Genomic DNA, 14891 nt, shown 5'->3' with positions numbered 1-14891 from the left:
ATACTTGTCGTGGTGAGGAGACAGGAGCGGATTGGGAGCAGGACAGGTGAGCCGGTCGTTGGTGGTGAAATGAGGGTAGGTCCCAGCTGAGCTCCTCGTCGGTGGAGTGGTGAGGGAGGTAGGCTGAGCGTATCAACACAGGGCTATTTAAACCCTGTCGGTACGCTCGTAAATGGGGGCGAGTGGCGCTCGCCCCCGGCTAACATGGGTCGGCACGGTGATAACACATCACCGGCTGACTCATGAGCGCCTGCGCGAAAGCCCGTGAGACCGCCTGCGCGCGTGGAAAGTTTAAATATGGAGACAGGAGATCAAAAGCAGTATCTCCTGTCTCCATCAGTTTAACCCCTTCCCTCTTTGGCCACTTTTGACCTTCTTGACAGAGCCTCATTTTTCAAATCTGACATGTTTCGCTTTATGTGGTAATAACTTCGAAATGCTTTCACCTATCCAAGCAATTCTGAGATTGTTTTCGCGTGACACATTGGACTTTATGTTACTGCCAAAATTTGCTCGATACATTCAGTATTTAATTGTGAAAAACACCAAAAGTTTGTGAAAAATTGCAAAAATTTGCATTTTTCTAAATTTAAATGTATCTGCTTGTAAGACAGGCAGTTATACCACACAAAATAGTTGCCAATTAACATCCCCCATATGTCTACTTTAGATAGGAATAGGTTTTTTCAACTTCCTTTTATTTTTCTAGGACGTTACAAGGCTTAGAACTTTAGCAGCAATTTCTCACATTTTCAAGAAAATTTCAAAAGGCTATTTTTTCTGGGGGCAGTTCAGTTGTGAAGTTGCTTTTAGGGCCTAATATATTAGAAACCCCCAATAAGTCACCCCATTTTAAAAACGTCACCCCTCAAAGTATTAAAAACAGCATTTAGAAAGTTTCTTAACCCTTTAGATGTTTCACAGGAATTAAAGCAAAGTAAAGGTGAAATTTACAAATTTCCCTTTTTTTTTGTTGCAGAAATTCATTTTTAATACATTTTTTTGTAACACAGAAAGTTTTACAAGAGAAATGCAACTCAATATTTATTGCCCAGTGTCTGCAGTTTTTAGAAATATCCCACATGTGGCCTTAGTGCGCTAATGGACTGAAGCACCGGCCTCAGAAGCAAAGGACCACCATTTGGGAAACTAGAGCCCTCAAGGAAATTATATAGGGGTATAGTGAGCATTTTGACCCCACAGGTTTTTTGCAGAAATTATTGGAAGTAGGCCGTGAAAATTAAAATCTACATTCTTTCAAAGAAAATGTAGGTTTAGCTTATTTTTTCTAATTTCCACAAAGACTAAAGGAGAAAAAGCACCACTACATTAGTAAAGCAATTTCTCCCGAATAACCGGTTACCAACACAGGACGAGAATGCTCGTCCTGAGCAGCAGGTACTTCGCGCATTAGGATGAGCATTCTCGTCCTGTGTGAGAGCCGTCTGTGCGCACGATCGAGAGCGGGACAACGGCTGTAATACGAAGAGAAACATCCTCTCTCCGCCGATAACCTCTTGAATGCCGTGATAACAGCTGATCGCAGCGTTCAAGGAGGGGGGACTGCACTTTGATCGCGTCACAGAAAATAACTGTGACACGATCAAAGCCCATAACTTGTATGGCCAGACAGCCAGGGTCCATTGAAGGACCCCAGGGCTGTCTGAACATATTTCCTGTTGTTAGGGCATACTGCGGTGTGCCCTAACAACTGCCTGTGTACAATCAGTAAACGGGCTAATGTACTGGCATATAGATCTATGCCAGTACATTACAGTTAAAAATTCAAAATCAAAATGAAAAATCCCTTTATGGGATTAAAAAAAAAAGTTCAATGAATGTAAAAAAAAAATAATAATGATAAATAAATAAAAAGTTAAAAAAATTCACAGAAATACAAATTTTTTATAATAAACAAACTTTTTAAAATATAAGTCCCAAAACATGAAATAATATAGACATATTTGGTATCGCCACGACCGTAACAACCTGTACAACAAATGTATAACATTATTTATTATCATCGGTGTATGGTGTAAAAAAAAAAATATTAAAAGCTGCGGAACTGCTTTTTTTTCGGCATTTTCGCCAAAATAAAAATTTATATAAATTAAACGATAATGTATTTGTACCAAAAAATGGTACCTACATAAAGTACAACTTGTCCCGCAAAAAACAAAGTCTCATACAACTAAGTCGTGCAAAAAATAAAAAACTTATGAGCATCAGGATGCAGAGAGGGAAATATAAAAAAAATTGTTCTGTCCTCAAGGCCAAAATAAGCCATGTCCTTAAGGGGTTAAAACAATACTCCACATGTGGTCCTAAATGGCTGTTTGGACACACGGCAGGGCTTAGAAGAGAAAGAGCGCCATTTGGCTTTTGGTGGTCAAATTTATCAGGAATGGTTTGCGGAGGCCATGTCTCACTTACAAAGCCCCCGAAGGGACAAAACAGTGGAACCTCCCACAAGAGACCCCATTTTGGAAACTACACCCCTTGAGGAATTCATCTATGTAGTGAGCATTTTGACCCCACAGGGGTTTTATAAATTTTATTAGAATTGGGCAGTGAACATAAAAACAATCCTTTTTCTTCAATAAGACGTAGCTTTAGCTCAAATTCTTCATTTTCTCAACAAATACAGGAAAAAAATAACCCCAACATTTGTAAAGCAACTTCTCTGGCATACGGCAATACCCCACATGTGGCATAAACTGCTGTTTGGGCACACGGCAGAGCTCAGAAGGGAAGGAGTTCCATTTGGCTTTTGAAGTGCAGATTTTGCTGGATTGGTTTCTGGTCGCTATGTCGCATTTGCAAAGCTCCGGTGGGACCAAAACAGTGGAGACCTAGGGGTGTAGTGAGCATGTTCACTCCGCAAGAGTTTTGCAGAAATTGGTGTGCACTCGATGTTGCAGAGTGAAAATTGGATTTTTATATAGATCTGCCAATATGTGGTGCCCAGCTTGTGCCACCATAACAAGACAGATCTCTAATTATTATGCTGTGTTTCCCGGTTTTAGAAACACCCTACATGTGATCCTAATCTTTTGCCTTGACATTCGACCAGGCTCAGGAGTGAGAGTACCATGCGACATTAAGGCCAAATTTGGCAACTTACACAGAATTGGTTCACAATTGCAGAGGCTCTGATGTGAAATAATAAAAGAAACCGCTGAGAAGTGACCCCATTTTGGAAACTACAGCCCTCAAGGCATTTATTAAGGGGTGTAGTGAGCAATTTCACCCCACAGGTCTTATCCATAAATGATTGCGCTGCGGATGGTGCAAAGTAAAAATTAAACCCTAGATATGTCATTTCAGTGGGAAATATGTTGTGCCCAGCTTGTGCCACTGGAGACACACACCCCAAAAATTGTTAAAAGGGTTCTCCCGGGTATGGCGATGCCATATATGTGAAAGTAAACTGCTGTTTGGGCACACTGTAGGGCTCAGAAGGGAAGGAGCGCCATTTAGCTTTTAGAGCGTGGATTTTGCTTGGTAGTAGTTTGGAGAGGAGGCCGGGCATTCGCTGTGCCGCTCCATTCAAAGTCTATGGTGCTGACAAAAAAAACAATCTCAAATATTTAACATATCCAGTGGAGAGGTGAAAAATGCTAATAGGCTGTAATACCCTAACCGGGAATTTCTTAGAACTCTGCCTTGTACTGTTCATCTTATTCCTCCTGAAAATTTATAAATTGACAACTGGTGTTACCATTCTCCTTGTCAATAGTGTATGTCCCTACAAACTGATGCTATCCAATCAGTGCTGACACACCCCATTATCAAGGGGAAAGGTAACACCCAGATGTCCATTTATTTATACATTTCCAGGAGGAGTAGTAGAGGAAGGACCCATGCAGAGTTCTGAGAACAGATGTTCTGGAATTGCTTTTTTATGCAGAATAAAGTATTTACCAAACAGACATGACAGAAAAGCTAACAGGTCCTCTTTAACCAGTTAGTGACCGCCAATACATCTTTTCACGGCGGTCATTAATGGGCTTTATTGTGATGCAATTGCCTTTTCACGGCGCTGCATCAGGATAAATAAACAGAGCAGGGAGCCGTTAACTCTCCCTGCTCTCAGCTACCAGAGGTAGCTGACGGCTGTGGGCATCCCTGCTCGAACGTGTGAGATCGATATCAATATCGATCTCACCTGTTTAATCCCTCAGATGCGGCGCTCAATAGCGAGCGCCGCATCGGAGTTGATTTGGAGAGCTGGAGGGAGCTCCCTCTCAGCCCACTGACACCCGGCGATAAGATCGCCGAGTGTCTGTGTCTCCGATGGCAGCCAGGGGCCTAATAAAGGCCCCCAGGTCTGCCTGTAGTGAATGCCTGCTAGGCTATGCCGTAGGCATGGCCTATGAGATGCCTGTCCGTTTTAAAGTATTGCAGTGTATTATAAAAGCGATCGGATGATCGCATATTAAAGTACCCTAGTGGGACTAGTAAAAAAGTAAAAAAAAAAGTTTCATAAAGCTAATAAAAAGAAAAAATAGATGTTTTTTTGTTTTGTTTTTTTTTAAAAGTCGCATCTACTCCAAAAACTACAAGTCGTCCCGCCAAAAAAAAAGCCCTCATACAACTGCATCAGCGGAACAATAAAAAAATTATGGCTCTTCAAATATGGAGACACAAAAAAAATAATTTTGAAAGAAAAGTGTTTTTACTGTGTAAAAGTAGTAAAACATACAAAATCTATACAAATTTAATATCGTTGCAATCGTAACAACCCGCTGAATAAAGTTATTGTGATATTCATACCACATGGTAAACAGCGTAGATTTAGGACGCAAAAAAGAGTGGCGAAATTTCAGATTTTTTCTATTCCCCCCCGCAAAAAAAGTTGTTAAAAGTTAGTCAACAAATAATATGTACCCCAAAATGGTGCTATTAAAAAATACAACTTGTTCCGCAAAAAACAAGACCTTATACAGCTATGTCGACGCAAAAATAAAGAAGTTATAGCTCTTGGAATGAGACGATGGAAAAACTTAAAAAATGGCTTGGTCATTGAGGTTTAAAATAGGCTGGTCATTAAGGGGTTAAACAAAAAAGAAACAAAACAAAAACCATAAATGAATCAGAACAACTTTGAAAGAGCGCTGCTGTGAGGCCCATTCCGCCACTAAGAGGTGCTGAGATGTCTCGCGTGACCCAATTTACATGCAGTACAGGTAATTTTTCAGCCTCTGAGCTTCCGATTGGGGGGATGATTAGCGGGTGTCTGCATGGTAGAGTTGCACGATGCATCACATTTTTCGATGGTATTTCGATACTGTGCGAGGGCAAATGGATCAATACCATGAATTTATGTTTCAATATTAAGTTGTGCGGCCGCACAACTGAATATTTAAATACTTAAATTTAGTCACTACAGAGCAACCGTTCTCTATCTTCAGTGCCTGCCCCAAACCGCCGCTCATTAGTGTGGCGCCAGCTGCATCACAGGAGCAGGGAAGGAGCGCTTCTCCTTCCGTGACTGACTAACTTTTTATTTGCTGTAAAAAAAAATAATTATACATGCACTGGAGCTGCTTTTTTTGCATTTTTGCCAAATCCAAAATGTGTATAAATTAAACGATAATGTAAATAAACCAAAAAATGGCACCTACATAAATTACAACTCGTCCTGCAAAAAAAAAGTCTATAAAGCTACATCGAACAAAAAATTGGTTGTCAAGTTAAAAATTGGCTGTGTACGTAACGTTGCCATTATGTGAGGGAAATAATGGGGTCATTTATTAGGCCTCATGTCCACTTCAGTTATTTTCTTCAGGGTGCTATCCGTTTTTTTGACAGCACCCTGACACATTCATTTCTATGGGGCCATGCACACTTCCATTGTTTTAACAGAACCTTGTGGCCGTTCTGACAAAAATAGAACAGGTCCTACTCCTGCCCGTTTTTGACGGAACAGTCTCAGCCATTTCATTCATTTGGTCCGTTGAAACAACGGACCGCACACGTAAGCCATCTGTGTGCGGTCCGTGTTTCATGGATCCGTCATTAGCGGCCGTACGACTAGCAACCGATGTGTGCACGAGGCCTTAATGTGAGGCACATGGTGTAAGAAATGTAACTCCCGTGTGCCTCACATTAATAGTAATTAACCCCATCGTGTTCACACAGTTACCCAATGTTGCCCATTCTGACTGTTAGGAACATGATGGGGTTAATTACTATTATTGTGAGCCACATGGAGGTTCAGAATTGGTAACACCATGTGCCTCACATCAGAAAATGGAAGGACTTTATTTTTTAGTGGGTTTTTTATTGCTGGCAAAGTATCATTTTGGCATTGAGAATCGTGATACTACACGAAGTATCGGTGTCGAAGTTCAAATTCTGGTATTGTGACAACCCCAGTGCAGGGCATCTTAGAAGCCCTAAAGTATAGAGCATTGTCTGGTGACCGTTGCTTTCGACTGTTGTTGCAGGGCTATCCGCTATCCGCTTCCTTGTAATCTGTAAATGGTGCAACAGAAGCATGCGCTGCCCATGATGTGCCACACACCCTCCGGGGTGCTTTTACCTTATATCTAATTTTAGTGAGACCCTTACTACAGTCTTTATATATGAGCATTCTCAATTTTGTTTCTGGGCTCAAGGACCCAATTTTCATCCATAGTTTTCCAATCTGATAATACAGCAGATAGAATAAGCATTTAGGGGCCCAAGAATATGAATGTGAGCTTTATAGCCAAGCAGTGCAGTCTAGTAAAGCCCGATCAGCTCTCAGTGCCTGCATATTCCCCTCCCCCAATGTATACTACGTTTGAACAGGACTTATGATATATTTACAAAAGGTGGAGAGACACCTGTACATTGTGGCATATTTGTTTTTCCTTCGATGACACTAAAATTCTGTGTTCATGAGTGTCCCCCTGTTGTTGATTCTGCAGACAGCTTGTGCGACAGCAAATGAAGAAAAGGCCAAAAATGCTCGTTTGAAGGCGAAAAAACGGAAGATCAAAGCCGAGCAGAAGCAGATGCATGAAGATTTCTGTTTCCGCTGTGGAGATGGAGGAGAACTGGTGATGTGTGATAAGAGAGACTGTCCAAAAGCTTATCACCTCCTCTGCCTTAACCTGACACATCCTCCCTATGGTAACACATGTTTTATGTATCACATCCTGTGAGCTGTGTTAAGCTGGTGGTTTACAGGAACACTCGGGGCAACGTGACACCCTGTGTTATGTCTTGTGCAGAACCTCAGGGGGCAGTACATGACACATGGATTTAAAGAATATCAAAGAGAATTCCTGTGTCATGCTCCACCTCCTTTGCTCCTGCACTAGACGTAACACAGCCTATTTGTTTTGCCTGGAACTTCTTTTAAAGAGGCTGTCACCAGTTTATATATGCCCTGTCCCCTACCTAATCTGATAGGCGCTGTAATGTAGTGTAGGGGGTAGGGCACTTATAAACTGGTGACAGAGCCTCTTTAAGTATCTACTGAATAAATGTCATGGAGATTCTTAATTAAATAGGATGTAGGTCTTTCCCTATCAGATAGCACATCCTGCAGACACAGACTATTCTGTCACATCCTGCTGTCAGGCGGCCATTGGCGGACTACAGGCTGCCATAATCCAATTCTGATTGACAGCTCATTTAAAGGGCAATTAAACGTAAACATTTTTTGACATGTCATAGTGGCACTCGGGCAGGTGCTGTGCCGCTTCGTTTCTGATCTGCTTTCTTCGGAAAGCTGAGCGAGCGGTTTACGAGCGTGTAGATTTTCTATTGAGCCCGTACACCGCTCTGAGGGAAGCCGATCAGAAACTGAGCAGCACAGACTTCACCTAAGCGCTCGGAACCCCACTGATAAAAACTTCTGACATGTCACTATGACATATCAAAAGTTTTTTTAAAGTTTGGTTACCATTTAAGGCTCCCTGCTGAGAGATTTGCAGGGCATTCCTGCTTATTTACGCTGCTAAAGGAGGGACTCCAACAATGTGTTTATATAAAGCCAACATATTCCACAGTGCTGTACAGAGGTCCCTAAATCCATTGGGCTCACAATCTAATTTCGCTATTTCAGACACACTAGGGACAATTTGATGGGAGACTAGTTAATTCTCAGTCAGTTTTTTTTGCGTTTTTAGAGGTAACTGAAGACCCGTGAGAAACCCAACACAACATGAAGGGGGATATACAAATTCCATGCAGATGTTGTCCCTGGTCAGATATAAAAGGGGTTGGCCAGGACATTTAAATGACTGGGGATGTGATATATGTTGCTGTCCCTCAGTGATGCCATTCCGACAACCTGCTTGTGACCACTGTAGCCAATCACTGTCCTCAGCAGTCATGTGCCCATTGTTCTACCTGAAGATAGTGATTGGCTGCAGCAGTCATGTGTGTAGTCGTAACATCATCACTACTGTGCGGCACTGGAGTGGCAAGAGATTTACCAGGTGAGTAATCCTTTTTTTTATCACATCCCCTGCTTGCAGTCAGTCTTTTAAATGTCCCAGGCAACCACTTTAACCCAATGCTGCCAGGCAATAGTGCTAACCACCGAGCCGCCATGCTGCCTTTAACTAATAACATAGTGATTTGTAACTTACATTTAGACAACTTTCTACTTTTCTCTTTACATTCCTTCTTTACATGTTGTTGTCTGTTTGTTCTGTTAAGGAAAATGGGATTGTCCGTGGCACCAGTGTGACCAGTGTGGAGCTTCTTCTTCGTCCTTCTGTGACTTCTGTCCATCATCTTTCTGCAAAGAGCATGAGAAAGGAGCACTGACGGCCTCCGCCCAGGACGGAAAACTGTACTGCTCGGAGCATGACCCCAAGCACTTGTTGTCCTATGGATATGAGAAGAAATTTAAATGTAAAACAGAGAGTGAGGACTCCTCGTTTCCATCCCAGTTTTAAAGGAGACAATGCACTTAACTGAAAACTAGTCCTGTCAGTACCACGTACACCCCCTCCCCCACCTCAGTGTGTCATGGGGGTTTGTAATGCGCACAGCAAAGTGTTTTAATGCCAGGATTAGATTGTACATGTCATTTTAGTATCATTTTGTTGTTCCTGGAAACTTCTTTTTATTTTAATAGTGAAACCGGTCTCCCCGTTCCTCCACATTTGTGGTAAGCAAAGATGTATTTATTATATTTATTATTTTTTTTTTAATTATTATTTTTGGATTATGAAACAAATGTGGCTCCGGGTAACCAGTTTCATAGAAGTATTGAAGAAACGGCAAGTGGAAAGTTTGCAGCTTGGAGGACGTGTTCATATACAGATGGAAATTGAGCATTATTACTGGATGTCTTCTAGAGTATTCCTTCAGTAGATTTCGGTAGAATTCAATGGCAGCTGTTCTCTTAAAGGATGTATGTTGAAATTCAACAAAATAACTCCTTATGCGCCGAATTTAGGGAGGAAAATTCAATAAGAAACTTACAATGGCTGACCCGCTTTATATATAATTTTTCTCCCTGCGGTATATAAGGTGGAAGTTCTATTAAGTCTCAGTCATACTCATCTGAGGCACCTCAAGGGGAACATACAACGTCTACCCCATGTCATCTATTTACATGTATATGTCATACCTCCTGGAAAACTAAGGAACGAGGATAAAACAAAAAAAATGACAATGTGTCACATCCCTAAAATACGATGGAACGAAACAAACTTTTGCCTGTCTTGTGAATCAGCAAACCTCTATCCTGAATAACCGATATTTCACTACTGTCAAATTTTGACGTTTTCCCAACGTCAGCCACGCAAGTGTCAGCCACGGATACCCAATAATAAGGGAATTTCAACTGCTTCCTGCCATGCTATCCTAGACGGATGCTAAATACGCCTGTACATTTGTTGTGAGCTGTATATAACGGGTCTGATAGGATACGAGACCTGCAGGAAGTAGCAATTGTCTGTGTTACTATGTGCAGTCATGTTAAAGTCTTCTTCATCAGGCTCCTGATTATATTTGCTTTACTATACTCTATATGATGTGTGTATATGTATTATATATTTACAAGCAGAAATAATAGTATAAAAAAAGCAAAAAAAAAAAACAATAAAAAAATATAATTTCGCCCTTTACCAAAGACAGGAAGTCCCGTGCACTTAATGGGGGAGATTTATCAAAAGGGGAGCAGTTGCCCATAGCAACCAATGAGGTTGCAGCTCATGTTCCAGAGGGCCACGAGAGCTGTAGTCTGATTGGTTGCTATGGGTAATTGCTCTACTTTTTATTTACACAAATTTTGATTATTCTACCCCCTCTGTGTTTTGTTGAATATCCTGGTCAGATGCATGTTTCTTTGAGCGATCTGAGAACTTCGATCACTTTGAACCCCCTTAATTTTTTTTGTTTTTTTCTATACAGTACATAATGTATTGTGTGTCTAGTAAAGCAAATCCAGTATAGTCAGGATCCTGGTGATGGGTACACCTTCAGCAGGTTATATTTTCTCTATTATTATAAAGACGTACGCTAGTTTCACCTTCCCCGCCATAGTAAGAGTTTTAACCTTGCTCCACTTTGACACTAAGGGTCTCCGGATCTTTACGATCGTATTACTGTACCTCAGACTTAAAGGGGTTATTCTGAACATTGACATTATCAGGAGGACATTTATGTCCCAAATTTCGGAAAGTTGGGACCCCCACCTATTAAGAAAATCTTATGATCCCTGTTGTGTCACGCAAAACAGCTCAATGTGGCTGAGAAAGGGGGAAGAGGGGAGAGGGCTGGCCGAGCATGCTTGGTGCTCTCTCCATTAAAGTCTATAGGAGTTATGGGAAGAGTTTATTCAAACCTAGGAATGGCCCTCAGCACCATCTGTGGAACTAACTGTGCATCAATGACTCTGGGCTCCACCAACTCCTGGCATAAAGACTGCTTTACACAGACCATTGACCGGGCAAACGCTCGTTCATTGGCTGATCTGCTCATTTACGCAGCCAATGAAATGGTTGCTAGTCGGCAGCACATCTTTCTGTGTAAACCGGGAGATGTGTTGGCGACACAATGGAAATGTATGGGAACGACTGATCGTAGTAACAATTGCTCGTCCCCATATGTAACTGGTCATTGCTCTTTGTGAAAGGAGCAAACGAGTGCCGATCAGCAAGCTCCAACGTTGATCGGCGCTTTTTTCTACGGCCCATATCGGACCGTGTAAAAAGACCTTAAGGTACTATCCAACAAAGAACGCCATTGCACCAGATCCTAAATCCGTTCTCCAGTGAAATGTTTGATAGGGCTTGAGAAAGTCTGTTGTATGGGGGAATTGTCGCCTTCACTGTATTCGCATTCTTCTATTATGGAATAGAGAGAACATTTTACTGGAGATCTGATTTCGGATCTGGTGCAGTGGTATCTTTGTTGGACAGTTATGGGAACAGCTCATCCACTCTGGGCTGTTTTGCTTGACGTAGTGAGTGTCATGGGACCCTAGTTCTCCCGATAGTTTGATATCTAAGAGGTGGGGACGCACCACCTATAGTACATTTATGACGTGTCCGACATAAATGTCAAGGTCTAAATATCAAATTTACAAGGCTCATTCTCGAGTAATGTCATTTATAACCTGCTGAAATCCATTCAGGCAATCACATTGCCATTTTTGTGATGTGTACCATAGCATTTACTTGCATTTAAATTTGACCAGCCTACAATGCACATGCATGCGAACGTATGCACACCCTACGTACGGACCAGGCACTGTTCTTTTGTCTGGACTTTAGTTATACATTCCGAAATGTGTGTAGTGATCGCTTCTCTTTCTTGACTGGATGGATCCCACAGAAGAAAGTGGTTGTCTTGCATAATGTGCATGCACAATGGTGTTTGCAATGTATCCACCGCAAAATCAGTACAGCGAGTCTTTTGGAATCCAATAAATGCAAGGTTGTTTCCCTAATTAGACTTTCAAGGGGTTCTCCAAGAATACAAAACAGGGGTTTGTTTGTTTTTCCCCTGGAAACAGCACCACACTTGGGCTGTGTCTGGTATTGCAGCTCAGCTTCATTTACTTGAATGAGATTGAGCTGCAGTACCAGCCACAAGCTATGGGCAAGAGTGGAGTTGTTTCTGGGCCAAAAAAAGAAGAACCTTTTGTTTTCGAATTCCAGACATAACCCTTAAAGAGGTTTCCCAGCCACTAAAAATTCATGGCCTATCCTCAGGATAGGTTATCAATAGTTGATGGGTCGGGGTCCGACTTTCGAGACCCCCGCCGATCAACCCCCGCATTTAGCGGCGATTTACAGGTGTTGCAGCCATTTCTGCCATTGAAGTGAATAGAAAAAAAGGCTGCAATACCTGTGAATTACCACTACATGTGTGTCGTACGAGCGCTGCGGCCCCTTTAAAACAGCTGATCAGCGTGGGTCCCAAGGGTTGGACCCTGACCCATCAGCTATTAATGGCCTATCCTGAGGATAGGCCATCAATTTTTAGTGGCTGGAAAAGCCCTTTAAGCTTTATTAGGGTACGTTTCACTAAAACTTTTTAAAACTATCTTCCTGGGGATTAGCCACATCTAGAAAGTTTTGCCCATGTGCCAAACACACCAGCCTTTTAATTCATTTGTTATTGTGGTGTTCAAACAAGGCACGAAAAAAAAAATCTGTTATGTGCCAATGAAACTTTGTATTTTCAATTTAACTGTATATTTTTTTTACATACACTGTTATGATTGTTTTGTGATTTTTTTTAGCAGTGTTAAGGTTTTTTTTTCTTCCTGAATGGCTTTATCCAAATCGGTATCCTGTTCATCGTCTGAAAACCAGTAGATGCTGCTATTTTAAAGCTACTGCCGATTTTTGTTTTCAGTTTTTTAGGATTTTTTTTTACATTAAACTTCCACTTAAGTACACTAATCCACTCTTAGGTCTGGGCTAGACTGTCGTAGGGTCAATATTCGGTATATGAGCAATCAATATAAATGGTGCGTATTTCATTTTTAGAGCTGGCTATCACATGAGGGAAAGGTGCAGAAAACTGCAGTCAACGTGTAGGTCCCAACGCAAGCTTTCGGGAAGCAACATTTCTCAACTTTGGCTAGTGACAAGCTTTTTGCAGCCAAACTCTGTGTAACAAGAATATTCGATTTCCTAATCACGTTTTAACAACTTGAAAATAGGTACACCAAAATAAAGCATGAGTAGGCAGAGGAGGTGTTCACCTTTTGAGCACCATTTTCCAGTTTATAAAGTTACATTTTTCATAAAAAGTTTAGTAACTTTTGAGCAACTTTGTAAACGCATTACATTACTTATTTTGTACTGTTACAGCCTGTATTTTACTCCACAGCTGCATTCACAATTCTACAGGCTTCAGAGCTGTAACCTAGCTAGCTCAATATCTGCACAGGCGATTTGCATTCTGGGAAATAGTCTCACACCAGTCTAAGAATCAACGCCGCTGGAGTAAAATGTGATACATTTTTATGACGCACGCGCCTCTTAGTAAATTTGTGCCATCCTCCGCTGTCTGCGTCAGAAAGAGAAAGCTACACTGGATACAAGCGTAGATTTCTGCTATAATTTCTGCCAACTTCTTGCATAGATTATAGTAAGTGTCGGACCAATCCTTTCGTTAAGATTCGCCCACTCTTTTGTAGAATTGGCAGAGGCGGTAGAAAAAACAAAAAGTCTCAAGCGTTTTTGAGCAAATTGCTATTTTTCGATGCCAGAAAACTGGCATAGATTACATTAATAAATTCCCCCCTTAGGAATGTGTTTGATGAAGAGCTTGTTGACTGTTTCCAACGACAACCAGCAGAATAGTGAATGCAGCTCTAAATTCTAATACAAGCTGTAACTTTGGACCAGTGCTACATAAGTAATGTCATTCATTTCCAATTTTTTTTTCACTTATATCAAAGATATAAACTTTGGATTCACTTATTCTCCTCAATTCTTTTTCATGTGCCATCTTGTTGAGCGTATTGTCAGATGGATACTTTTTATAGTGTTTACAGCATGTTAGGCTTCGTTCACATTTGCGTTGTGGTATTCGTTTTAGCGGATCCGTTGAAATGAAAAAAAAAAAACCTGACAGACTGAATGCAACAGAAGGTAAAATATGTATGTTTTTGACGGATCAGTTTACCGGATCCGTCAAAAAAACACTTTTCTTTCAGTTTGTCATCAGTTATACTCCGTTTTTAACGGATCCGTTTTTATCTTTGCATCTTTCTTGCTTTCATTTTTAGTCTGCGCATGTGCAGAAAAAAAACGGAACCGTTAAATGTAATGCATAACTGATACAAACGGATGGCGTATCCGTCATCCATTGACTTCAATGTTAAAAAAAAATGGAAAGCTCCTTTCCGTCAGGTTTCCTGCATTTTTTACGGAAACAATAGCGCACCAGACTACGGTATTTCTTCCGTAAAAAAAAAACGGAAACCTGACGGAACGGAGCCAAACTGTTCACAACTGATTCAAAAAATGAAACCCATTGAAATCAATGGGGTTTTTTTAAGCCACAACGGAGATGTGAACGCAGCCTAAATGCTACTAAGCCGCTGGGTGTATTGTGGTCTATCTGCCTCTCCTTGTCCACACAGACCATGGATGAATCACAGCTACAGATTGTTTTGTTCATGGTGTCCATAACAATAGGAAGTCAGTTTGTTGATCCTGTGACTTTTGTGCGGCTCCATAAACAGTTAACAGCAAACTCACATTAATCAAACTGTATACAAGCATTAATCTGTAGGAGACCTACCTTTCAACCCACCTTAGTAATAACCCACTATTGAGTTTACTTTTTATGTTTCCTTTTATTTCCTGTTTTAATAAAATTCTTCACAATTTATTTACCTTGTGACAATTTAATCCATCAGACCGTTCGCCTTCTCTTTACTAAATGTAATGATTTACATTTACTGTTTG

General features: G+C 41.1%; 1 protein-coding gene across 5 annotated transcripts in view; it reads left to right on the top strand.

Annotated features, from left to right (window-relative positions):
• NSD3 (nuclear receptor binding SET domain protein 3) overlaps nucleotides 1-14814 on the top strand; it is a 131901-nt gene extending 117087 nt beyond the window's left edge. For all 5 annotated transcript variants that reach the window (XM_075858827.1, XM_075858825.1, XM_075858830.1 and 2 more), the window contains 2 exons: nucleotides 6918-7122; nucleotides 8662-14814. In XM_075858827.1, the coding sequence (XP_075714942.1) occupies nucleotides 6918-7122; nucleotides 8662-8903 (447 nt within the window). In that variant the 3' untranslated portion in view covers nucleotides 8904-14814. The remainder of the gene's footprint in view (nucleotides 1-6917; nucleotides 7123-8661) is intronic.
• Nucleotides 14815-14891: the final 77 nt, after the last annotated feature.

Source organism: Rhinoderma darwinii, chromosome 3 (assembly GCF_050947455.1).
Source record: "Rhinoderma darwinii isolate aRhiDar2 chromosome 3, aRhiDar2.hap1, whole genome shotgun sequence".
Classification (NCBI taxonomy): Eukaryota; Metazoa; Chordata; class Amphibia; order Anura; family Rhinodermatidae; genus Rhinoderma; species Rhinoderma darwinii.
The sequence above is the reverse complement of the archived record's forward strand: the minus strand, read 5'-3'. Positions and strand labels throughout refer to the sequence as shown.